Source organism: Aspergillus ibericus (assembly GCF_003184845.1).
Source record: "Aspergillus ibericus CBS 121593 unplaced genomic scaffold BO80scaffold_12, whole genome shotgun sequence".
In the NCBI taxonomy this organism is placed as follows: domain Eukaryota; kingdom Fungi; phylum Ascomycota; class Eurotiomycetes; order Eurotiales; family Aspergillaceae; genus Aspergillus; species Aspergillus ibericus.
Genome location: NW_020292110.1, coordinates 400,236 through 423,222, shown reverse-complemented (window position 1 = coordinate 423,222; position 22,987 = coordinate 400,236). Strand labels below are relative to the sequence as shown.

Below are 22,987 nucleotides of genomic sequence, written 5' to 3'. Positions count from 1 at the left end.
GATTCGGGACCTGACAAATCCGGGCCTGAAACACACTTCCACACTATTGTCTCGGACGGCCTCGACGCACATCGAACCCTTTTTCGTCGTGGTTCTTCGGGCGTTCTATTAATATTCTAGTTCGCGGGGTCCTCCAGGATCCGTTCTGCAGGCTGTCATGAACACGGTGAGGTTGAATGGATCCGATTGCACGTACGGACGTGCCCCAGCTGACAGTCCGCAGTTCGAGCATAATATCCATTGGATATCCTGGCATTGACATGTCCCTAAAGCTTGTCGACCGGCATGGATATTGCTGGAACTATCTCGTGGCCCAGCCAATTATTGGAACCACCCTGACGCGTTTTGTGATGTGTCAACTTCGGGACGCGGACGATCCCCGAACGAGGACTTTGTTGGTCTGAGCCTCGGACTCAACCCTGGCGACAGATATGACAGGTGATACGCCAATGGCATTGCTTGAGGAATGAGATGAACGGGCCAAGAACAAAGAAACCGAAAGGAAGGATTGGATATGGATATATCTATGCCTGGACTTCGGGGGCAGAGATTATGCGGTGAGGGCGGAGAAACACGGATATGGTGGTTTCTCCCGCTCGTTGGATGCAAGGGGGCCGGTGCTTTATTGAAGGGGAGCGAAACGAGGGGAAGCCCGGCGGCTTCACTGACTGGTTGCAGTTCGTAGAATCAAAAAAATGATGTTAGTCCGAACCGACTGACGGTGATGATGCAAAGAAGGAGGGCCAGCAAAGCCTGCCAACCGACCCTGTCGCTCAGTTCATCCCTCCCCGCGGGCCCATCAATCCATCGATCATTCAATATATCACCTTCTGCTAAACTCAACCGCCGCCGCCTCTCTCTCCTTCGCAAGCTTTGTTCCAGACTAACATGCGAGGGATGACACGCGTTAGCGCCAGAGGGGACAACTTCCTTAGTCTCTCCAAGGAACCACCCAGTATCTATGCGGCACCGCCGTTTACTTCTAGACGAGGCCACCGGTTCACCTGCATATGTAGTATGTGCGCCAACACGTCCAACAGCTCATTAAAAGTGACGCCTCATCCGGCCTCTGAGGTTCTGTTTCCCTCCGACATCTGCCTGGAGCATCCTGTCGCCAAACTTCGAGGTTGTCTTCCTTCCCACTCTCTTGTCCTGGTGCATCCTCTTCACGTCCCTCCAACATGACTGCGGAACCCATTTCCGACGCTAACCCGTCGGTCTTGAGGTGAGTTCCTGAGTTCCCACATTCCTTCACTTTTCATAGATGCACTTCCATCTGGGTTATTGATCACTAATGAGCGATACGGATCGATCAGAGATTTCGGCGATCCCAACGGCCTGCGATCAGAGGCGAAGCGACAATTTGAGAACGAAATTATCCTAAGAACTCCGCTCCGAGGCGCTCCCACCAGATTCGAGGCGAAAGGTCGGATACTAAGAGCCTCGGACGTGTTATTGTCATTAGTCGGTAGATCTACGAGCGGTATGCTGCCCTCCGGCTACCTACATATCTCTGCAGCCTGTGGTTGGTGTTGCGGCGACTAATCCGGAGTTAACCTGGGTGACAGACACGGACGATGCATACCCCGGTGTTTCGAGCCCTCAGGAAGCTTTACGTCTTTTCCCTCCGCTTCGCAATGATGACGGGCTTCTGTTCAGTGCAGTGGGTGTCGATTGTCCTGATTGCGATGCGGTATTCTCTTCGTTGTACGGCCTATCTTAAATCATTCCCTGAACGAGCCAGATTTAACAGGCCATACAGAGACGAGCTAAAGCAACATTATTTGACGAAATATTGCCCGGGGACTGCAATTGCAGTCTATGTGATGACGCGGGATCGGTATCTACTCCTTCTTCGGCCGATGTAGACAGGAGCACTGACTGATCTACTGTCCAGTCTGATCACAAAAGGGTACCGCGTGGAAAAACACTTTATCCCTATTAACTCGCGCCCCATCTGTTTCTTCTGTGGCAACTGTGAGAGGCCTTTTACGTTTGGTGATGGCGAGGAAGGGCTTGATCGGCAGCGAGGTAGGACCTTTTACTTCCAATGTGACCGATTGAGTCTAACTGAATACCAGATGCGCCCTTCATTATTGACTGCAAACATTGCGGAGAGCAGTGCAATGTTTCGTTAGTTCCTCCCCATGAATGCGCCTCTATGTGCGCAGTCGGTAGATTCTAATGTCGAATTCTAGATATCAGCCAATCTTGAACGATCCGCGAGACGGCGCCGTTTTGAAAGGCACGCCGAGAGAAATATCTAGTGCCAATCATAGCCGAAGTTCCAGTTTCACGCAAAAAGGGCCCGTGAGCTCCAAACTCCCATCATCGTCATCAGGGTCTGTAGAGCAGTCATTATCGAGAAAGGCCAGAAAGTTACGGGAGTCATGGTCATTCCGAAGTACGTTTGTGTTCCAAGTAAATTTTTAAAGTTTCGGTACTGACTCTGATAAGAATTCTCGCCGGGTGAGGAGGACGAGCTAGTTGCGATCGGTTTTTCGGGGCTATATGACCTGGAACGAGGTATGTCCCAGTTTTAGGTCCATCTCTAGATGCTAATCCTGGCAGCACACGCTCCCAATGGCGTTTATCAACCCGAGGACAGCAATGAGCCGCGCAAGGCCCAATCAACAATGAGCTATGATCCGAGTGGTACATAAACTAGCGATTTAATTATCACCTGCTGGTATGATCCCCAAGCTGACTATGAAATCACAGGACTTTACGGCGAATCGATTAAGATAAAGCGGACACGTTGTGAAGAGGAAAGCGAGCACCCCAGAAGTGCCTTAACAGATTCTGAAAATGAACTGTTGGATGGCCAGGGAACCTCGCAATCACAGCCAAGACCCTCTTGGAGACAATCATTCCTGCAGAGACTATTCGGTCGAAAGGTTCCAAAAGGTTAGTATGTGGAAGCCAAGGATTGAGCTAGCGCTCACTGTTATAGGGGTCTCTCGAGCGCGGTCCACCTCAGAACGAGGCAAGAAATTAATCAAGAGAGCGAACACTATACGGTTCTCATTTGTCACCAAATACGCCCGCAGCGAAGGAAGAGCGACTACGCGGAAAAGCGACATAATATCGGCAGATGCACGAACTCAGGCAACGGACGCTACACAGGAATCTATCGCAGATACCGAGTACATGGCCTTGTTACGGGGGAGTCAGAACATATTCATTCACACGCAACATATCTCAGGAGGAGCAATAGTCCACGACGCATCTGGGCGCCAGAGGATACTCAAAATTGATGAGATTGCGCAGCTGTTCCTGCATATGAAAGACGAGCTCTCGGCAGCAAGCATCTGGGCTCGTGTCCTCACCACACAGATGCGCGCCGAGACTGCCCTGAAACAAGGGAATCTCAAGGCCGCCGTTGTCGAATACCATACTGCCTTGAGGATGCTCGATGAGACACCAGCACTAGATATTGACAAGCAGTCACGCGCGACAATTCTACATTCCCTGGGACAAGCGTATCGCGATCTCGAAATGACCCAAGAATCGGGGGTATGTTATCTCAAGGCGCTGGGACTATTCAAGCGGACGTTTGGGCGCGACCATCCTACCAACTTTGCGATTCTACACGACCTGGGAACATTCTGCGCCAAAGACGGATACGCCACGGAAGCATCGGCCTTATATGAGCGCTCGTTTGCAGGTCGTCTAAAGACCCTGGGTCACAACGCCCCAGAAACCCTCAGAAGCATGCAGGATCTTGCCACTCTGAAAGTCTCACTAGGGGATCTCGAAATGGCGCTCTTTCTCCTAGAGAAGGCAGTCCCAGCCCTCGACACGGTGTTCGGGTTGCAGAACGCAACAACGTTAAGCGCCAAAAACCAACTGTCTCTCTTATACCACAAACTCGGGTTCAATAAGGAGGCGCGCACGATATGCGGCCGGACGATCCCACATTACAAGACATTCTTTGGCATTACCAGTCCCATCACAAGAGAAGCAGTTGTCCGGTACCTCGAGTGCTCGGATAACTTTGACTTCCCCGTCGAGATCAAAGATATCCTCGACCAATACCAGCATTCCCATGATCCCGACGCGCTACGGGTCATCCAGCGTCTAGGACGATCGTACTTGAATGCTGGTCTCATCCACGATGCCGCAAACATCTTCGAGACTCTCTTCGAGGAATTCCTGGTCGTGAAGGGACCTGAAGCAACAGAGACATTTGACGCTCTGAATGCCCTCTGCGACTCACACGAACGGCTCGACTCTCTCGATAGAGCTATTCTTTCTTACAAACAGCTGGTCACTATGGCGCGAAGAACCCCCGGGGACCGCTACATGCAGAAGAGAATCGTGTTCGCCGAAAAGAAGATCTCCGATCTCAACAAGCGACGAGACATGCTCGTAGCAGAGAAGAGCCTGTGGGCATGGTTTGAACCCGGACCGTGTGAGAAATGCAGCACCCCTACGACCACCCTCTGCAATAGTAAGCCACCCCCCACCACCCACCTCCTCTCTATCTTCCTCACATACAACCCTAACCTAACATACCAACCCCCATCAGCCTGCAAGATCTTCCGCTTCTGCAGCGACAAATGCCACAAGTCCGCTTCCCCCACCCACGCTCCCCAATGCATCCCCTCCGTCTCATTCCTCGAATCCAAATTCCTCCGAATGAAACACACCTGTCCCCCTACAGCCCGCGACCTCGCCATCGCCAAAATCCGCCAACTCCACACCACCAAACCCGCCATCAGCATAACCTCCAGCCAAGCCGTCCACCTCGATTCTCGCAAATTCACCACCTTCCGAATGCGCCTCAACCCAGCCGTCAACACCGTCATCGTCTTCTCCCAAGACGCCGACATCCGCTACACCACCATCGACCCCTCCTCCTCCTCCTCCTCCTCCCCTTCCACCAAAGAAATCCAATGGACCACCCCCGAACGTCAAGAATCCATCTGCCACACCCAACACGCCAACAACGACTCCGAATCAGAAGCAGAAGCAAAATACCTCCTCGTCGCCCCCGGGAAGAAAATGCTCCGCGCCATGATCGACAAACGCGTCCGGGTCCGTAGCGGCGGCGGCGAAAAAGAACGGTTCCAATCCTTAAATATCCCTAACGAAGATCTCATTCAATATGCCCAGGGTCTTGAACTCAATGATTTTCTTTTTGAACCCTTCATGTATATTTTTGAGTGGGTGTGGAAATAATTCATGTGATTGTTACCTTCTTCTCTCTTTTTGTTCTAGTTGTTGGAATGTTGATGTTGACCTCTCGGGATTGCTTTTCTTTTCTTCTTCCTTTCTTATTTGTCTTCTTCTCCTTGGGTGATTGTATACTTGTGTGGTGTGATTAATTGTATGATGATTGGGGCAGATATACATATTATTTACATATCGCTAACCTCAAATTCACAAGTACTAGATTTAGTGTCCATAGTCTATTATATTGAAGTAGTAATCAATATCGAGATACATTGAGCTGTCTTGGCTTTCTTTTTTGTGTTTGAGTGGTGAAGTGGGAAGTGAGTGAGAAGTGAGTGAGAAGTGAGTGAGAAGTGAGTGACAAGTGAGTGACAAGTGAGAGAGATGTATAAGAGGAAAACAAGAGGGAGATAAGAGATATACAAGGGAATGTCTTCACTTGATGTTCAAAGTAGTATATATGTCTTTTGCTGGATTTATTTGTAGTTCCCACACAGATTAGGCTAGTATGCATATGTACAGGGCGCGCTGAATGAGCTCAGAAACAGATGCAACAATTCGTTTTGTGTCTAGCAAGATACATGAACAGAAGTCTAATTCCTATTGATACAGCTTGGAAGACAAAAATAAAAGACTGGCACGGTCTAGACTCCCGAAACCAAAGTGATCGGTAGCTCTTGGATTCAGAAACGGCTTCAGACCAACATAACAATACACGACGCCGAACACCATGCATGCATGCATCGGGAAAGAATGATATCGCGCAAAAATTGAGCGCTCGGTGGCGAGGATTGTCTATGAATTGTAAATAATATCGTGAGGTCGTAAAGATTATTCTTTTGTTTATCTTTATTGGAACGAGTGGAGGCCCTCACGGGCCGGAGGCTTCGTCGTCTGACTTGTCGCTGTCGTCGCTCTCGCTTTCCCAGTCCTCGGCCTCCAGGGAGCGGCCTCGGATCCCGAAACTCAGAATGAATCCAACAAAAGATACGGCGGCGAACACGCCGAAGGGCATGGCTTCTCCCTTGTGCTTCAGATTGGATGCTAGAGAGAACAAACTGCCAGACAGGAACGGCCCGACGGCTCGGCCGGCCGCGGAAAGTGTCTGAGCAAGTCCGTTAAGGGATCCCAAGACAGCATGATCCGGAGCAGAGTTTGTAATCTAGAGTCAAATGTTAGTTTGGATTTCGCAAACGTCAAATATAGCAGCTATATACCAGCAAAAGTGCACTTGTCAGCCCGCCAACCGATGCGACCGTCTTGACCAGCAGCGCAAAGCACAACTCGATGGCCACGAGCGCAGTCTTGCCACTGACTCCGTTCCCGGAACCATCACTCTTATACCCGACAAAGGGCATGAGGATGAAGGAGAGTACGAATCCAAACAGACCGGCTCGGTAAGACCAACGGTTTCCCATCTTGTCTCTCAACTTGCCGAAAATGCAGATCTGGAAAATGATCGTTACAAACCCGGAAAATCCTTGCGCAAGACCAATCTCGGACGGGGTAAGACCACGCCCAAGCGGGGGAGAAGCCTGCGAGAAGATGGGAAACAACGAGTTGAATGAAACGTTGCACAGAGCGAATACCAGGTAGGTCAAGAGGAGCAAGACAGTATCCCGGTTGAAAATCTCACTTCTAGTCAATGATTCATGGCGAGTCGGGCGGGTCTCCGATACCTCGGACGCCGAGTCTAACTCGCTGTCATGGTCCTGGCTGTCGTCCGATTGTGTACGAAGATGGCGATAATGGGAGGCATGTGGCGGCTTCATCCGGCTCGCGCTCTTTGCAGAACTAGTCCACTCCCACAGCCACGTGAATATGGCACGAAGTCGTTGCTTGAAATTGGGGATTGTGTCTGCGTCTTCAAGACTCTCTTCAAGGAAAAATATCGATAGCAGAAAGTCCAGAACAAGGACTCCAGCGGCGAGCAGATTCGGGGCGAGATAGGGAAAGGGATTGCGCTGGCTTTTATCAAAGGGATTTTGTTCGAAAATCAGCAGGCCTCCCAAAAGCGGCCCAGTTATGCCTCCAATGCCATAAAGAACAGGAAGATAGGTAAAAGCCTTCGACTGGTTGCTTCGATCGGTGATTTCACCCAGACAGGTGGACACCAAACCCTGGTTGCCATTGACGGCGCCCATCAAAGCCTGCACCAAAATCGCCTGGTAGAGCGTTGTGCAAAATCCAAAGGCAACAAAGCATGCCGCCGTGAGGATTGTACCCAGTAAAATGACCGGCTTCCGTCCAACTCGATCAGATAACCAGCCCCAGAAATAATTGGTAACAAGCTGTGCGATGGCGAATGCAGTGGCAATGGCTCCAACGTATACACCGACCATATTCGGCTCGACCTCGGGAAACGATGACGCCATGTCGGGCAGGTAAGGGCTAACGGAGTTAAAGGCCGTCTGCTCGCAGAGGGATATCATCGCGAGAACCGCCATCTGCTTCTTCGGGAGAGGCGATCCGTGCCCCGGTCCATGGTGAGAATCGGTAGGTTGGTACTGCGAGTCATCGCCCGATGATGCAGATTGACCAGAGTTGGGTCTCCCACGAGACTTAGGCGGCGGGGTATCAAACGTCTGATAGTGTAGCGTGGACGAATGTCGCCGGTTGAGAGGGTTGTGCTCGTCCGTCCTCATCTTCGCGACACAGGGGCAACACGCAACCCTGTGGCAGCCTTCAAAGTATTTCCAACAGAGAGCGCAACGGATACCGTGGCTGGGCCTCACTAACGGTTCAAGCAGTGATGACAGGGCTCAATGGCCACTACCTCGTTCGCGATGCGGGGGGCGTTGGAGCCCCCAGAAAACAGGATTCGAAGTGGATCTGGGGCAACAATGACAGGCGATAATCGAAACGAACGTCAACACTGTACACGTCGGAGCCGGATCGGGTCGGTGGCGTCTGGGGAAGGAAATTCTGGAGAAAGAAGAGGTCGCTCAGTCTAAGAGAAAGTTCAGAGGAAAAGAGCTCCTGGATAGTCAGGTGCGGAGGAGCACCGGCAAAGCCATGCAGATGATGTAAGCGTTCTGGCTGCGAGGCCGAGGCGGCTGAGTCATCCGGTGGCTATCAATGTCCAAAAACCCCTGGCAATATGCGGTTTGTCAGATGTCACGAGGCCAGATAGGGATTGCCATGGCCAGGGGCTGGTAGATACCGGAAATTACGTGGCCTCAGAAGTCAGCAATTACCTCGTTACTGTTGTGGTGGCATTCCGCGGAAAACAACGGGCTACGGATGATACCGTCTGCTTGCTTTACCTAAAAGGAAGAGGAACAAGAAGTGGGGAATGTCGGCTTTCTCATAGAACCAAGTTTCCTATTCTTTGCAAAGTGATAATGTAGATTGATGTGTAAATATGGGCCAGACGAGAAGCTTAACACGCGTTTTGCCTATAAGGCAACAATTTGCTACAATTTACATCAAATAGGCCTGCTGGCCCAATGGTAAGGCGCTTGACTACGGATCAAGAGATTGCAGGTTCGAGTCCTGCGTAGGTCATTATTTTTGGTTTTTTCGGCTCCTCGTGGAGGTTGAGAGCTTGTGAGCCTCCTCCGAATTTGCCAGTATCATATACTATGGTACATGTTTCAAAATTAGTCTAGTGATTCAATTGTAGACCTTGGCACGTTCTTAGAGAATCGCAATATACTCATGAACCCGTTAAGTACTAGATAGCCTAGTTTTCCAACAATCCAGTCCGTGGTGTTACTGTTTACATGCCTGGGATGACTGGATCTGATCCGCATGTCACTCACTTCATCAGCAAGTTGACAGCCCAAGGAACACTCAGTCCTCTCAGGTCACCGTAATGCTGGCCAACTCCCAAGAATACGATTGGAATGCCCGTAGCATGCACCATGCTGACCAGCGTACCCACCATGTCGCCAACTGTATCGCATTTACTGATGATAAAGCCGTCGAGATTTCGCCCGGTGCCGAAAGCCTGGTTAAAGTTGCGCGCCTGCATCACACTGTCGGTGCCGACCAAGGCTTCGCCAACCATGAAGATCTTGTCTGGCTGAGCAAATTTGGCGAACTTCTCCAGCGAAGACATGAGCCGCTGGTCGTTGTGGCGACGGCCAGCAGTATCGATCAGAACGACGTCAAACTTGTTGGCAGCACCGTATTCAACAGCGTCCTTGGCCACGTTCGCTGCATCCTTTCCGTAGCCCTTCTCGTACAGCTCAACTTCGCCAGCGTTTTCACGGGAGCTGAGCTCCTTGAGATTCCGTGCATGGACACGTAGCTGCTCCACGGCTCCGGACCGAAAAGTATCGCATGCAGCAATCAGAACACGATATTTATTCTGCAGCAAGAAATAGCATATTTTGCCCAAGTTCGTAGACTTTCCAACACCGTTCACACCAACGATCGAGATGACGTAAGGACGAGGAGTCTGCTGCTTGCTGGTGGGAGCGGTGACGGCGTCGATCTCGCGAAGTAGATCAAGAGAAGATGTAGGGGTCAGAATTTTCCGCAGGGATGACTCCATGGCTGAACGCAAAGCTGCATCCACACTCTGAAAATTTCCTGTCTTCTTCCCCACGAGTTCCCGTTGGACACCCTCGCAAAGCCGGACCGCTGCTTCGCGTGCAACATTCTTCTTCAACAAATGATCCTCCATGGTCTTCAAAGGCTTCTCCAGATCAGCCTCCGTAAGAGTCTTTCCGCCCACGATGTTACGTAGGAGGCCACCAATGGCATTAAATCCAGAGCCAACGAAGCCAGTGGAAGGAGCATCCTTTGCTTTGTCGCTCTCTGCATTTTCCAAGATAGAATGCACTTCGTCCCCTAGGTCTTTGAGGACGAACTGGCCTTTACCGGTTCGGTGTCCCCAGGAATCTTGCGACACAGCTTCCACTGCCGGAACTGCGGCCTCTTCACCGTCAACAGGGGCCGAGTAGTCGAGAATCCGACCGTCATCTTCATCGGCAAACCCATCTGCGTCCCACTTGCGCATCTTCTTCGCATTCTTAGGCGTCTTCCCTTTGCGAGTGTTCTCGTCACCCGAGGAAACATTGGCGCTGGCATTAGCGGCCTTGCGTGCACGACGTGAGACTCGACCGCCTGGCCCCCCCTTGGCAGTTATGATGTGGCCCGCAACAGGTGTTGATGACCGGGATGTATCTGGTGTATGCGGTGGCGTACTCTCGTCAGAGGTCGCCCCGGCTAGCGCAGCCTGATGCTGCGCTTTGAGGGTGTCAGCGTGGTTAATAGGGTGAGGCGTGAAGAATCGCACCTTTAAGAAGGCCAGGCACCGGTGGTGGAGGCGGGCCGCCATTGTCAGATGAAACAAGCGGATCTTTCTTATCAACCGCATGAGCCACAAACGCCTCCGAAGAGATGGGTCCCGAATTGTCCTCGAGCTCTCGAACTTGCTGATCGAAGTACTTGTCAAAAGGGTATTGTGTTATTCTCGCGCGAGAGCTTTTGAGTTGATCCTTGTACAAATCGATGTAGAGGGTGGAGATGTTGTCCAAAAGTTTATCGATCCAACCGAGTTGTAAGAGAGATTGGTAGACGGCCTAGAGTAACATGCGGTCAGAAACAGGGACCATGAGACGCCGTCGATGACAAAAACATACCACGAAGATCAAGTCAAATTCCTTCACCCTTTTCCACTTCAAAGTGTACTTCTCCTTTTTCAAAGATGGGGCCGCATTGTTGGCTGCCTGAAACTGCACCTTTTCCTCGATGAAGACATCATTGATAAGGCTGTTAACAATATGCGCTCCGACAGGTGCGTATGATTTCGACCACAGGACTACACCCGAGGTAGTCAAGATCTCGAATGCTTCCAACATAATGGGAGGGAAGGATATGCTTGTGGTGGCGATATTAGATGGTGAGGGGAGTTATGATGTTGTAGTCATGGCCAGATCCGCGCAGTGGGGAATTTGCGGGCGGCAAGCTGATCTGTCAGTGATCGGAAGGGAAGGACTTCAGCCACGTATAAACACACTTCACCTCTCCCATACTACACTACAATATCCCCGATCGCCGTCTCGGCGCCCCTCGAGCTCTGCAATACAATCCGTGACTCTCGAACTCCCTCCGCCTAGTCTCATCAACTCCAGCCATCATGTATCGCCAGTCCTTCGCTCCACCCCCGGCGCAGTCCCCTCCGCTTCACCATCCTGTGCCTCAGCACGTTTCGACGGTCCCCATGATGCGCTCGCCGCCTCCTCCAGCACCCCAACAGCCTCAGACGTCTGGCTATGGCAATCCGTACCAGCCGGCCCCTGCGCAAGGTGGCAGCGGAACATATGCTCCTGGTTTCGGCGGGTTCATCAATGATCCTACCGCGCAGATGGGATTTCAAGTCGGAAAGACCGCGATGATGGCCGGGCAGGAATATATGGAGCAGAACGTAAGCAACAAGGTCAAGGGGATCAATGGATGAATACGCAGCTAATGTGCCATCAAGTTCAATCGCTACGTCTCGATTCCGGCTTTGAAACACTACTTCAATGTCTCCAACTCCTACGTGCTGAACAAATTGTCCCTTGTGCTCTTTCCTTGGCGGCACAAGCCCTGGTCTCGTCAGCAGGCACGTCTCACCACGGCTTCAACGGGCCCCAATGGCCAGATATCTCAGCAGCAGTACTCGTCTATGTTCCTCCCTCCGCGTGATGACCTCAACTCTCCGGACATGTACATCCCCGTCATGGCGCTTGTTACATACATCCTCCTCTCAGCTATGCTGGCCGGGTTCCGCGGCAACTTCCATCCGGAGCTTCTTGGTTCAATCACGACTACCGCTATCGCCGTCATCCTCTTCGAGATCATGTGCTTGAAGCTGGCCATGTATATCCTCAGCATCAACAACGAGTCACAGCTGCTGGATCTGGTGGCATATTCCGGATATAAGTTCGTTGGGATTATTGTCACTCTGCTGACGTCTGAGATCCTCACTCCGGGGCGAGGAACCGGCGGCTGGGTTGGCTGGGTCGTCTTCATCTACACTTTCCTAGCTAATGCCTTCTTCCTGGTACGTTTTACCATCTGCTTCACGTTTCTGCCATCTGCTTCACGGCCGTGAAACTAACCGCCTCGATAGCTCCGTTCCCTGAAGTATGTTCTTCTTCCCGACTCGACCAGTGATGCGTCCATGCGCACTGGATCTATGCATACAGTGGCTCGCTCGCAACGCAACCGTCGCACCCAGTTTCTGTTCATCTATGCCTACGTCATCCAGTTCGTATTCATGTGGGTGCTGAGTCGCGAGGGCCCGATGTCCATTGCTTCTAGTGCCGGAGCCAGTGGTTCATCATAGGTTGGGTCGGTACTGCACATAATGATATAGACGGACCTCATGAAAGGGATAGGGATATTAGTTCATATTGTTGTACGCTTTGTGGAGACCAGCTAAAATATTTTTATTATTTCACTGTTGTAATAAAATGGAGACGAACTAATAGTAGCATGGAATAATCGGTCTTCCAGCAAATTGATAGGCGGACAAAGCGCACTATGTATAGTTCACGGCACCTGCGAGCTAGGGAATAAAGATATCAAGTCTATCAAGAATCGCTCCGCAAAAACCCTACAGTTCGAGGTTCTACAAGAGAAGACATGTTTCTTAATGAAGGATTCAATTCCATGATATAGTTCTAACTATGACTAGGGCGATCAAAGCTCGCATGTTCGGAGGCCTATGAATCCACGAGTTAGACATCGATCAAACAAGAGATGAATGACAATTTCGTAGAATGAGTTGTTCCTCAGAGATCTTGGTGATGAGAGAAATTTCATTGCCAAGAGGCATCAACTACTATCTAGGCGTGATAAGGTTTTTAATCACTGGAGAGGGGCAGCAGAAGAAAATGTGCTGGCAACGTACCGAAGAGCGAAGCTGATCGACAGAGGGGTGCGGAGTAGATATGATGAACCTAGAAGTCTTCGACATGTTAGCAACAAGACTCCATGTAGAGATATGGTGTCAAGATAACAAGATGAGAATGGACATCAGAATATGTAAGAAATTGAATATCATGCGCGAGCGCTGTATTGAAACTCCGGCGAGAGCTCACAGTCGCAGGGTCAATCGCAAATTACCGCATCATGTGAAGTGAAGTGGAGGAAGAAATAAAAAGGTATAAAACCATACCAGTTAATGTGGAGAGTCGAGCTTGCTAGTCGATTAGTAGCAAGATGGCGGAGTAGTTCTAGACAGAACGACATTTGTTCTGATGATGCATGGCAAGGTCTGGACCTTGAGCTCTGCAGGAAGTAAGAGGAACAAGCTACAGCAAAAACTTGAAGCTTAAAAGCAAGAGGATCGGAACGGAAAATATCCGACCGCCGATGGAGCGCGCTAAGGCCCGGAGGCAGCCCTAGGCCGCACGCAAACACCCCTGGGTGGGCTGCTACTGGCTGCTAAGCGAGACTCTTGTGGGCGAAGGGCCGCAGCCACCGAAATTCGCTATCCAGCAGCCAGAGCGACTTGTGCGTTTCGGACGACTTCGACAACCCGACATTTCGACAACAAATTATCAACACCGTCCTCCCGGAGTCTGTCGACCGTGAGTGATTGTCCGCCCTAAACGTGATCGCTGAATATCCACTAAGACGTCCATCTTGCTGTTTTTATAGGAAGCCTTCGCCATGGCCGATATCGATGTTCAGGTTGCTCAATGGAAGCTGGTTGAGGTTGGCCGCGTTGTGCTGATCCGCCGCGGTCCCTTCACCGGCAAGCTCGCTGCCATTGTTGAGATTGTCGACCACAAGCGTGTACGTTGCGCCAGATCCGGAATTGCGGTGGAAAAATGGGATTTCTAGGAGGACGCGATATTGACAAGGCTTGCCCCCGATTAGGTCCTGGTTGATGGTCCCTCCACCGAGGAGCAGAAGATCGTCCCCCGCCACGTCCTTCAACTCTCTCACGCCACCCTCACCCACTTCGTCATCCCCCAGCTGCCCCGCTCCGCCGGCACTGGTCCCGTGCGCAAGCTCTGGCAGAAGAACGAAATCGACGGCAAGTGGGCTAAGAGCAGCTTTGCTCAGAAGACCCTGAGCATCGAGCGCAGAAAGAACCTGACCGACTTCGAGCGCTTCAAGGTCCTCAGACTCCGCAAGCAGGTACGTTTGGGAGATGCGATGTTGATATGTGCATGGAATATCGGAATATACGGTTATGGGTGATCGGGGGGGGGCGTTTGATTACCGGGAAAGAGCTGGGAAACGATGCGCATGGAATCAAGGAATTGACGGATTTGGGCTGACATATTGGATTTACAGGCTCGCTACGAGGTCCAGAAGGCCCACGCTAAGCTCAGGGCTGCTGCTCCTAAGTCATAGACGGTTTATGAGGCTCGGTGCATAGTGTGACAGGGTGCCTTGGGACGGGTTTATTTGCTGAGGGTTTAATTTATTTCAGCAAAATGGGCTGTACGCATTATTGACAGCATAAAAATGATTCAAGAACCTTTGATATTCTGACATGGGTTATCCTCGTACGTCATGAAAGATGAAGGACGGCACGGAACGCCTTTCAATTAGTATATGGCAAATGGTATCTCTGGGTATTAATGATCTTGACATGAATGGGTCACCACATAGACAAATCCAATCCACAAACACACTTTCCTGTAATCGCAACGTAGACTTGAATATCAGGAATGAATTGCTGCAATTTAACCAGGGATCGTAGATAGATCGGAACCCCATCGATGTTGGTGGTTGTACGATCTGTAGATGCATGGCTTCTGTGTGTCCGGGGTGAGGGTCCCAATAAGCTCGCTAACGATTTTCGGCGGGATGACATTCACACAGCTTTGCGACTTCCCAACTCCAACAAGGCAAAAAAAACCCCCTCATCCACCACAGTCCTCTGTTCCGTGTCTAGGTAAGTGGAAATGGAATTCTTGGCCGCGAAGTTCAATTTTACGGTCGATTTTGGCGATTTCCCGCAGATTTGTGGGTGTACCACGGTCTGAGGGGTCATCTTCGAACCTCTCAGTTCGAGCGACCAGTCATGTCCCACAGTGGCAGTTGCTGACCATCACCTCTACAGTTTTAGACTCACTCAATTTACAAAATGGCCGACCCCCGTGTTGAAGAGCTCCCCGATGAGGAGGTTCCCAAGACCAACGTTGAGGATGCCGGCAGCTCCTCCGAGTCTGAGGCTGGCGATGAGCCCACCATCCCCGGCGGTGCCGCCGTCACCATCCACTCTCGCAACGAGAAGAAGGCTCGCAAGGCCATTGGCAAGCTCGGCCTGAAGCACGTTCCCGGCATCACTCGTGTCACTCTCCGCAGACCCAAGAACGTATGTCGGTCCCGTGCGACGCTCAACAAACCCTGCATTTCCGAAAGCTTTACGAGCCGCCAGGACGGCAGGGACCTGTGAGTTGCAGAGGCTAATGTCGAGTATAGATCCTGTTCGTCATCAACCAGCCCGATGTCTACCGCTCTCCCTCCAGCAACACCTGGATGTATGTGTTCCCTTGGACTATGACGAAATGATGGTCATATCATGCTTACACGCTGCAACAGCATCTTCGGTGAGGCCAAGATCGAGGACCTGAACGCCACCGCTCAGGCTACCGCTGCTCAGCAGCTGGCTGAGGCCGCTGCCAACGAGCACGCTGGTCACGACCACGAGCACGACCACGGCAAGGGCAAGGCCCCCGAGGCTGAGGCTAAGAAGGAGGAGGAAGAGGATGATGGCGAGGAGGTCGACGAGTCCGGTCTTGAGGCTAAGGACATTGAACTGGTTATGGCCCAGGCTAATGTGTCCCGCAAGAAGGCCGTCAAGGCTCTCCGCGAGAACGACAACGACATTGTCAACTCCATCATGGCTCTCAGCATATAAACACCGCCGAAATGAGCGTATGAATCAGTGGCTGACGTCTCTTGGCCCTGCTGGCAGGATGGATTTTGGGAGCGAGGTCAGATCGATATCCCCTAGGATGCATGTACTGTCAGGCCCCATAGTGTAAATCATTTAGCCAAAAGCAGAATTGAATGATGCAAACACTATTGATCCTAAGTTTATACCGCAAAATCTGTAAACAGAAGTAAAAGATAGTTTATTCCGTATACCCGAAATTGGCCTGTCAGCGTGGCTCCGGATCTATATACACGCCCTTGCGCTCACTGTGTAGTGGCCGTTCGGAACACGGGAAAGTTGAGGTCACGTGCGGCCATCCCCATTCCAAATCTTGCCGAGTTCAACCCTCACCCTCCCGGAACCTCCAGCTTCGCACGTTGAACTCCCCTCTCACCCCCAACCTTCTCCGTTCCACATCTCAAAATGGCCACTGTACGTGGGGTTTGCCTTGTTCTCGTCGAATTGTTTGGTTGCAGAGAGGAATGTGTCCACTGACTGCTTGGTTTACAGCGTAGCGCCGCTCTTAAGGTCGACTGGGCCAAGTTGACCAGCTCCCTCGGCCTCCGCGGCCAGACCGCTGCTTCTCTCCAGGCCTTCAAGAAGCGTAACGACGATGCGCGCCGCAAGGTTCAGCTCCTGTCTGAGCAGGCCCAGACCGTCGATTTCGCCCACTACCGCAAGGTCCTGAAGAACCAGGCCATCGTCAACGAGATCGAGAACCACTTCAAAACCTTCAAGCCCGCCACCTACGATGTCACCCGTCAGTTGAAGGCCATTGACGCTTTCGAGGCCCAGGCCGTCCAGAGCGCTCAGGAGACCAAGGGCAAGGTTGAGGCCGAGCTCCGCAGTCTCGAGAAGACCCTCGAGAACATTGAGACCGCCCGTCCCTTCGACGAGCTCACTGTTGTATGTTTGATTACTCCTGGGTTGTGGTACCGATTGATTAATTTCTCTTTTAGGACGAGGTTGCCGCTGCTCAGCCCGAGATCGACGAGAAGACCGCTTCCCTTGTCTCCAAGGGCAGATGGATGCCGGCCGGTTACAAGGTGCGTTATATGATCCCTTGAGATACTTTCGAATAAAGAAACTAATGATTGTTCCACCTATAGGAGCGCTTCGGCGACATGTCCGTTGTTTAAACGGTCACATCTCGTGTATCTTTTTACGTCTCTCTTAGCCTCGACCAGTATAATCACACGAAGTTCCCTTTGTTGAAGCATATTGGCCAGCTAGGATACCCTTGCTCTCTGGCAGTGATGTCGGTTGTAGGGTCATGTATAGAAACAAGTTGAATTTAGATGGTTCCATCGTACCGAACAGTTGTATGTCCACCGATACCTTGTCCACATCCGCAGCGAGCCGAACCGCCTGTATGATTGCATGTCCAGTATGCCCATTCATCCGCGGTGAAGTTGTAGCAGACCGCAAGGAACGGGACGGTGTTCTAGCTGGTGGGGAGAAAACTCAAATAAGGCTTATACTTGCCAAGTGATTGGTTTGGTCGGTTAAGAGTTGTCATGGCTGCCACGCTAAGTCAACAGTTGGTTCGGTGTGGTTGGGATGCGACGTGATTTTGACTCCGACCCCGAACCAGGTACGGAGTAAACTTTACACACCAGGGGCATCTAACTTATCAACGCCGCCAAGTCCCACATCGACACCTTGATAGATCAATTATGAGCGACAAGGCTAATTTAGCTAATCGCAGGGATTAGACCACCTGTCGACTGCACCCCGTCGACACCCGATTCACCCACCCCACATTGCTACCTCCTGTTCTTCTGCCAGAGTCGCACCCCTATTCTTGCTTGCAAGCAGAAAACTGCGTGGGCTAGAACATTTCTTGGCTATCTATGAAAGCCAAGATGGCTCTGTGATCTAACGCTTCTTGGTTTCAGAATGGTGGGGATACTGTCAATAAATACCTGAATCTCTCAAGCTGTCCTCCCGCCGTCCCGAACATTAAATATCCCCCCTCCAGTGAGGGAGGATAATCAGTCCATGCCCAACACCTCGCAACCGGTTCCAGCCGGATCGACACTGGAGAGGTTACCAGTGGAAATTATTCAAGAGATCTTCCTACACTGCCTGGAGGTCAACCTCCCGCGAGCCTCCATCACCATCGCCAGAGCTCTATCAAACCCCGTTCTATACACCTGGGTGATTCGATGTGTTTTCAGCAGCACGAACAAGAGCTCCAGACATGGGATTTTCACGCCCGACTTTCTTCCAGCGCCTCTGGACGTCTTCTCCATCTCCCCCAAGGAACGAAGAGACTTGCAGAATATCATCCTCGGCTGTCGCTGGTGCACATTACCTCTAATGCGCAAATGCCAACGAGAATACGTCGAGCACGCAGTCCATCGCAAGTGCGGCGGGCTGGTCTTTTCGCCTTCAGATCGCGAGATCCTCGCCAACCTAGGCAATCGATTCGAGAACATCGACATCCACCGCGATGAGCCTCACGGCTATCGCGGCAAAGGCGAATTGATCCTCAAGGGCAAAGTCCGGAAGACGAACGCAGACTGTAAAGTCGCATTATGGTTCAACTTCGGCGCGCTTCAAATCCGCGCATCCAGCGACATCTATACCGAAACGGACATCTTTCGACTGCCATGTTTCACGGTCGATCTGCCCGTTCGAGTCCCGGACAAATTACTTTGTCCTCCGTGGACCGAAGCCAAGTTGGAATTTCTCCAGTTACTCTCGATGGATGCGTACATGGATGATGAAGCCGATCATCCGCGTGCGAAACGGGTCCTTCGACAGGTGATCCGAGATCGTGACCTTGAAACCTTCCAGCGGTTACTGAACATGTCCATTCGGGTTCCGTGGTACAATTTTCCTATCCGTTGGCCGGTCCTGCCGAATCACTTCTACGTCGCGTTGAAGTATGCGGAGGAACGGGATGATCCGTTTGTTCATTTGCTGGTGACGCAGCGATGGGACGATATTCCACCGGATGACTTTCGACTCAAGATGGAATTGATGTCCAAAGGGGGGAAAGGTCGCTAGATAGATACGATACCAACATACCGAACCCATCTACCTCATTTACATATTACATATCACACCTCAATAAATTATAAACCATTCATTCTTCCCAATCAGAGGTATTACATAAAAAGCACAGGAACAAGATCCCAAACTCCAAGCAAGACCCATAATCATCATAATTCATAACGCTTCCATCATCATCATCACCCTCCTCCTCAAGACCAGGCCAAGGGTTCCCCAGCTCACATCACATCATCATCCCATCAGACCCTTGACCTCCGCGTTCTCCTTCTCCGTCCTCCACACGATCCGCAGGTCAGGCACGAGATGATCACATCGAAGAGAGTCACGATGCCATCGATGATTGCTTTGCAGACGGCTCCGATGGTGTTGACGATGCCCATGAGACAAGCGCCGATGGCGTGGAAGATGCTTGCAATCTGAGTAGGGTTAGTTGCACGCTAGATTAAATAAAGAGAAGGGGAGGGGGGGAACGTACACAAGAAACAACAGCACCCATTTTGAATGAGATTCAATACGGTACTTCTGTTAAGTGTTCTCGAGAGGTAGCGTTGGTAGAAGTAGTAGCGTTGGTAGTAGTAGCGTAGGTAGTAGCAGCGTAGGCAGTAGCAGTAGCAGTAAACTTGAAAATTATTTCCCCTGTTTCGTTCCCGTAGAATTATAACTCGACGAAGCAGTCGTATGCGTAGAAGAATCACTAAACGGACGCATGATAGTAAAACCCTTTAGTACCGCAACGTCTTCCCAGGTATATATAACACTCCTTTCACAGGAACAAACCAAGACCAGTGAATGAAGTATGATGTATGTGTGTGTGTGTATAATCCCAGTTCAGAGGAACTTGTGATCGTGATCGACAACCCCCAACATCATAGTATCTATTTAATATTCCCTATCCAACCAAGACACCACCAACCCTGGAACCTACCACCTGGGATGCCGTCATATCTACGCCTCTAGTATCCCGATAGGGGAAGAGGGCCCGTGGATCAGGGTCCCGGTGACGATGATACTACATACATAGTATCTTTTTTTCCCGCCTTGGGTCCCGCCCTGGAAGATACACCGTAGAAAAAGGAATACGGTATTGGGATTGCCACTTTGATAAGGCTGATTGTTGTTGACGTGGGTTGCGTTACGCCCCTGGCGCGAAGGGGGGTTCGGAGTGGTGACGTCATGCGTTACGCGGGACGGGAGGGTTCTGTTCTGTTCTTTGATGAGAGTGGAGTGGTACGGGCGGGCTGTAAAGGGGTTAGTGGTAGGGTTTGGGGGGCCTGGTTGGGGGGTAGGGCTGAGTGAGGTGCTGGGTTGGTTGTTATCTACGGTGTAGTCCTGTTTCAATTGTGTACTGTGTAGTCAAGGTGATTTTGAGTGTGGTGTGAGCGGCTAGGTGAGTATTTCATGTGGTAAGGAATCAATGAACGGGTTGACTGTATTGCAGAACAAGCGGGACATGATGTCTATTGTCGAAGCAACGATGATAGAAGAGTATATGCATGCCTCATTATTGTTGTCAAGTATTTTACATAGAGAATATTATAAACTAGCACTAGCTCACATATTCGTCAACAACCGCAGAATCCCACTCACCCTCCCCCCCAAAGTAATCTGGTATCCCGTCTCAACTACACCCTTGCACATCTCCCAAGCACCCGTTCCATCCTGGCGGGGACCATCTCCCTTGCGAATCGGATAGTCCACTCTCGGCGGAATCCGTGTCGCCATCACCTTCGGGAACCGGTCCACACAGACAGCCTTGATGTTGCTAACACCACGCAGGCCCTCTTCGCCAGCGAACCGACCGTATCCTGAACCCTTGACACCACCAAAGGGCAATTGAACCGCGTAGTAGCTGCCAAAGTCGTTGACCGAGACCATTCCGGACTTGATGTTTGCAATGCAGTTGGCGATGTCGGTCTGGTTGTAGCCAAAGACGCTGGCGCCGAGGCCGTAGTCCGTTGAGTTGGCGATGGCGATGGCGTGGGGAACGGAGGATGCGCGCATCATGAGGAAGACCGGAGCGAAGAGTTCGTTCTGTGCGATCCGCATGGTGGGTGTGACATCGGCGAGAAGGGTCGGGGTGAAGTAGTGGCCGAGGGGGTGATCCGGGTGGTGGAAGCGCTTACCGCCACAGATCAGACGTGCGCCTTGCTTGACGGCGTCTTCAATGAGGGATTCGAGACGGTCGAATGAGGCGGGGGAGATCATGGCGCCTACATCAGGGGTACCGACTGTCTTCGCGTCCAAGAGGATGGAGCCGAGGCGAAGGGTCTTGATGCGGGAGGAGACGTTTTCGAGGAGTTTGTCGTATACGTTGGGGAGCGCGATGATCCGTTCGACGCCAATGCAGTTCTGTCCGGCGGATTGGAAGACTCCACGCATGAGAATGGAAGCAATGGCTGGGATCTCACTAACGGTTCGGGAGTCGTCGAGAATCAGGGCCGGATCTTTGCCGCCGAGTTCGACGGTGACGGGGGTCAGGGCCTTGGCTGCAGATTCGCACACCTTATGAGCGACGGGCTTGGATCCGATGAACGTCAATTGTGAGATATCCGGGTGGGAGGTCAGGTGGTCGGCGACATTGGGGAGGCACACGATGCTCTGGACGAGGTCTCGAGAGTGGCCGCAGCTGGAGAGGGCGCCGCGAATAACCTCAAGGAAGAAGGCAGAGGACCAGGCTGTCTGTTCAGAGGGTTTCACCACGACTCCGTTTCCTGCAAAGATCGCACTGATGACCGGGGAGATGAAGTTATGAAAGGGATAGTTCCAGGAGACGCAGGCGGAGACAACACCGAGAGGCTCGTAGGTGACCATGTTCTTCTTGTACATCATGAGAAAGTTGGTCGGGCGCGATTCGGGTGCCAGCGCCTTTTCACCGTGGTCGAGGGTCCATTTCAGTTTCTCAGCGGTGACGAGGATCTCTCCGAACGCAGCATCAACCTTGGTCTTTCCGGAATCCAAGCAGCAGGCGGTCACAAGTTCGTCTTGGTGGTCGAGGACGTATCTGTTGGTAAAGCGTCCGGTCAGTTATGATTCTCGGTGGCCCGCCCATGTTGAGTGAAAGCTGAATACGCACTTCAACAATGTCCTCAGAACCTTCCTTCTCTCCGCAAAGCTAGTATTGGCCCATTCCATCTGTGCACTCTTCGCAGCCAGGATTGCGCGGTCGACGTCTTCAGGAGTCGCAGGTTTGATTCCGTTGCCGAGTACTCTTCCGTCCGCGGGACAATAGCTCATGATCAGGTTGTCGTTCCATTGCTGCAGAGCAGTACGAATTAGTATTTTCGAAAGTATTTGAATGTAAAGAAAAGGGATTGAGCAGACTTACTCCGCGCACTTGTCCCTCCACTACCTTTCGCCCCTCTCCTTGAAGACTGTCCCATTTTTCTCCTTTCCAATTGGCTCGAATCTCAGGGGGAATGGGCACATTGAACGAGACAGCCGCTTCTTTTCTGCCCAGGAGGAAGAGATAACCCAGGTATGCGGCACCGACCGAGAGCAACGCGACCCCGAGCAATGGGCCCTGAGCCCGGAGATGTCCCACTAGAGGCAGTAGAGCCGGAGGGATGAACGGAGTGAGTGAGTCCATGATGAATTGGCGCAAGGCAATTGACTCAGCGCTCTGCTTGCCCGACCCTTTCTGGACGTGAGGACTCCGAGAAGGGTGGCAGGGAGGACAGGGGACTGCGGAGTGGTTCGATCGTTTATCGAACGCTCCGAGATGCGGGTGCACGTGCCAGGGCGGTCCGGCTACATTTCCGATGATATGAGGATTGGCAGGTGGCCATACGGTAGATATGTGAGAACTGAAATGGATAAGGGCCATTGTATGAAAGAATATATATTTAAAACTAGTGATTATATCTGTCGTCTCAAATCTATGTTGCCCCTCAAAGAGTGTAGTATCCACGCATATACAAAAGCTCATAATGATCTGTGAATATATAT

General features: G+C 51.5%; 9 protein-coding genes and 1 non-coding gene across 10 annotated transcripts; 6 read left to right on the top strand and 4 right to left on the bottom strand.

The window, feature by feature from the left end:
* The first annotated feature begins 1,051 nt into the window (after positions 1 to 1,051).
* On the top strand, positions 1,052 to 5,316 carry BO80DRAFT_500915 (tetratricopeptide repeat protein). Its single transcript, XM_025724264.1, has 12 exons — positions 1,052 to 1,225; positions 1,317 to 1,483; positions 1,569 to 1,707; positions 1,763 to 1,840; positions 1,898 to 2,031; positions 2,082 to 2,133; positions 2,199 to 2,404; positions 2,458 to 2,526; positions 2,572 to 2,655; positions 2,722 to 2,907; positions 2,954 to 4,453; positions 4,532 to 5,316. The coding sequence occupies exons 1-12, from the start codon at positions 1,182 to 1,184 to the stop codon at positions 5,182 to 5,184; spliced, it is 3,312 nt and encodes a 1,103-aa protein (XP_025577020.1). The 5' UTR covers positions 1,052 to 1,181; the 3' UTR covers positions 5,185 to 5,316.
* A 320-nt stretch (positions 5,317 to 5,636) lies between these two features.
* Positions 5,637 to 8,148, bottom strand: BO80DRAFT_423604 (MFS transporter). Its single transcript, XM_025719088.1, has 2 exons — positions 6,396 to 8,148; positions 5,637 to 6,340 (listed from the first exon to the last, which is right to left on the bottom strand). The coding sequence occupies exons 1-2, from the start codon at positions 7,821 to 7,823 to the stop codon at positions 6,050 to 6,052; spliced, it is 1,719 nt and encodes a 572-aa protein (XP_025577019.1). The 5' UTR covers positions 7,824 to 8,148; the 3' UTR covers positions 5,637 to 6,049.
* A 465-nt stretch (positions 8,149 to 8,613) lies between these two features.
* Positions 8,614 to 8,685, top strand: BO80DRAFT_t119. The gene has a single exon. It is a non-coding gene; the product is annotated as a tRNA-Arg (tRNA).
* Positions 8,686 to 8,693: 8 nt separating this feature from the next.
* Positions 8,694 to 11,084, bottom strand: BO80DRAFT_378297 (signal recognition particle receptor subunit alpha). Its single transcript, XM_025716733.1, has 3 exons — positions 10,773 to 11,084; positions 10,427 to 10,712; positions 8,694 to 10,377 (listed from the first exon to the last, which is right to left on the bottom strand). The coding sequence occupies exons 1-3, from the start codon at positions 10,989 to 10,991 to the stop codon at positions 8,939 to 8,941; spliced, it is 1,944 nt and encodes a 647-aa protein (XP_025577018.1). The 5' UTR covers positions 10,992 to 11,084; the 3' UTR covers positions 8,694 to 8,938.
* Positions 11,085 to 11,148: 64 nt separating this feature from the next.
* On the top strand, positions 11,149 to 12,612 carry BO80DRAFT_378294 (protein transporter YIF1). Its single transcript, XM_025716732.1, has 3 exons — positions 11,149 to 11,557; positions 11,615 to 12,178; positions 12,248 to 12,612. The coding sequence occupies exons 1-3, from the start codon at positions 11,270 to 11,272 to the stop codon at positions 12,461 to 12,463; spliced, it is 1,068 nt and encodes a 355-aa protein (XP_025577017.1). The 5' UTR covers positions 11,149 to 11,269; the 3' UTR covers positions 12,464 to 12,612.
* Positions 12,613 to 13,693: 1,081 nt separating this feature from the next.
* BO80DRAFT_423601 (60S ribosomal protein eL14) lies at positions 13,694 to 14,536 on the top strand. Its single transcript, XM_025719087.1, has 4 exons — positions 13,694 to 13,712; positions 13,783 to 13,920; positions 14,005 to 14,268; positions 14,428 to 14,536. The coding sequence occupies exons 2-4, from the start codon at positions 13,795 to 13,797 to the stop codon at positions 14,485 to 14,487; spliced, it is 450 nt and encodes a 149-aa protein (XP_025577016.1). The 5' UTR covers positions 13,694 to 13,712; positions 13,783 to 13,794; the 3' UTR covers positions 14,488 to 14,536.
* A 690-nt stretch (positions 14,537 to 15,226) lies between these two features.
* Positions 15,227 to 17,160, top strand: BO80DRAFT_453890 (ATP synthase D chain, mitochondrial; the record flags this gene model as incomplete). Its single annotated transcript, XM_025722044.1, has 6 exons — positions 15,227 to 15,457; positions 15,565 to 15,623; positions 15,685 to 15,973; positions 16,532 to 16,927; positions 16,981 to 17,067; positions 17,131 to 17,160. 6 exons carry the CDS (start codon positions 15,227 to 15,229, stop codon positions 17,158 to 17,160), a joined length of 1,092 nt encoding a protein of 363 aa, XP_025577015.1.
* An 862-nt stretch (positions 17,161 to 18,022) lies between these two features.
* BO80DRAFT_453889 (uncharacterized protein) lies at positions 18,023 to 19,036 on the top strand (the record flags this gene model as incomplete). Its single annotated transcript, XM_025722043.1, has 1 exon — positions 18,023 to 19,036. The coding sequence occupies one exon, from the start codon at positions 18,023 to 18,025 to the stop codon at positions 19,034 to 19,036; it is 1,014 nt and encodes a 337-aa protein (XP_025577014.1).
* A 245-nt stretch (positions 19,037 to 19,281) lies between these two features.
* Positions 19,282 to 19,538, bottom strand: BO80DRAFT_443482 (uncharacterized protein; the record flags this gene model as incomplete). Its single annotated transcript, XM_025721360.1, has 2 exons — positions 19,282 to 19,458; positions 19,518 to 19,538. The coding sequence occupies 2 exons, from the start codon at positions 19,536 to 19,538 to the stop codon at positions 19,282 to 19,284; spliced, it is 198 nt and encodes a 65-aa protein (XP_025577013.1).
* Positions 19,539 to 20,533: 995 nt separating this feature from the next.
* BO80DRAFT_423597 (aldehyde dehydrogenase family protein) lies at positions 20,534 to 22,705 on the bottom strand. Its single transcript, XM_025719086.1, has 3 exons — positions 22,368 to 22,705; positions 22,116 to 22,297; positions 20,534 to 22,043 (listed from the first exon to the last, which is right to left on the bottom strand). The coding sequence occupies exons 1-3, from the start codon at positions 22,626 to 22,628 to the stop codon at positions 20,594 to 20,596; spliced, it is 1,893 nt and encodes a 630-aa protein (XP_025577012.1). The 5' UTR covers positions 22,629 to 22,705; the 3' UTR covers positions 20,534 to 20,593.
* Positions 22,706 to 22,987: the final 282 nt, after the last annotated feature.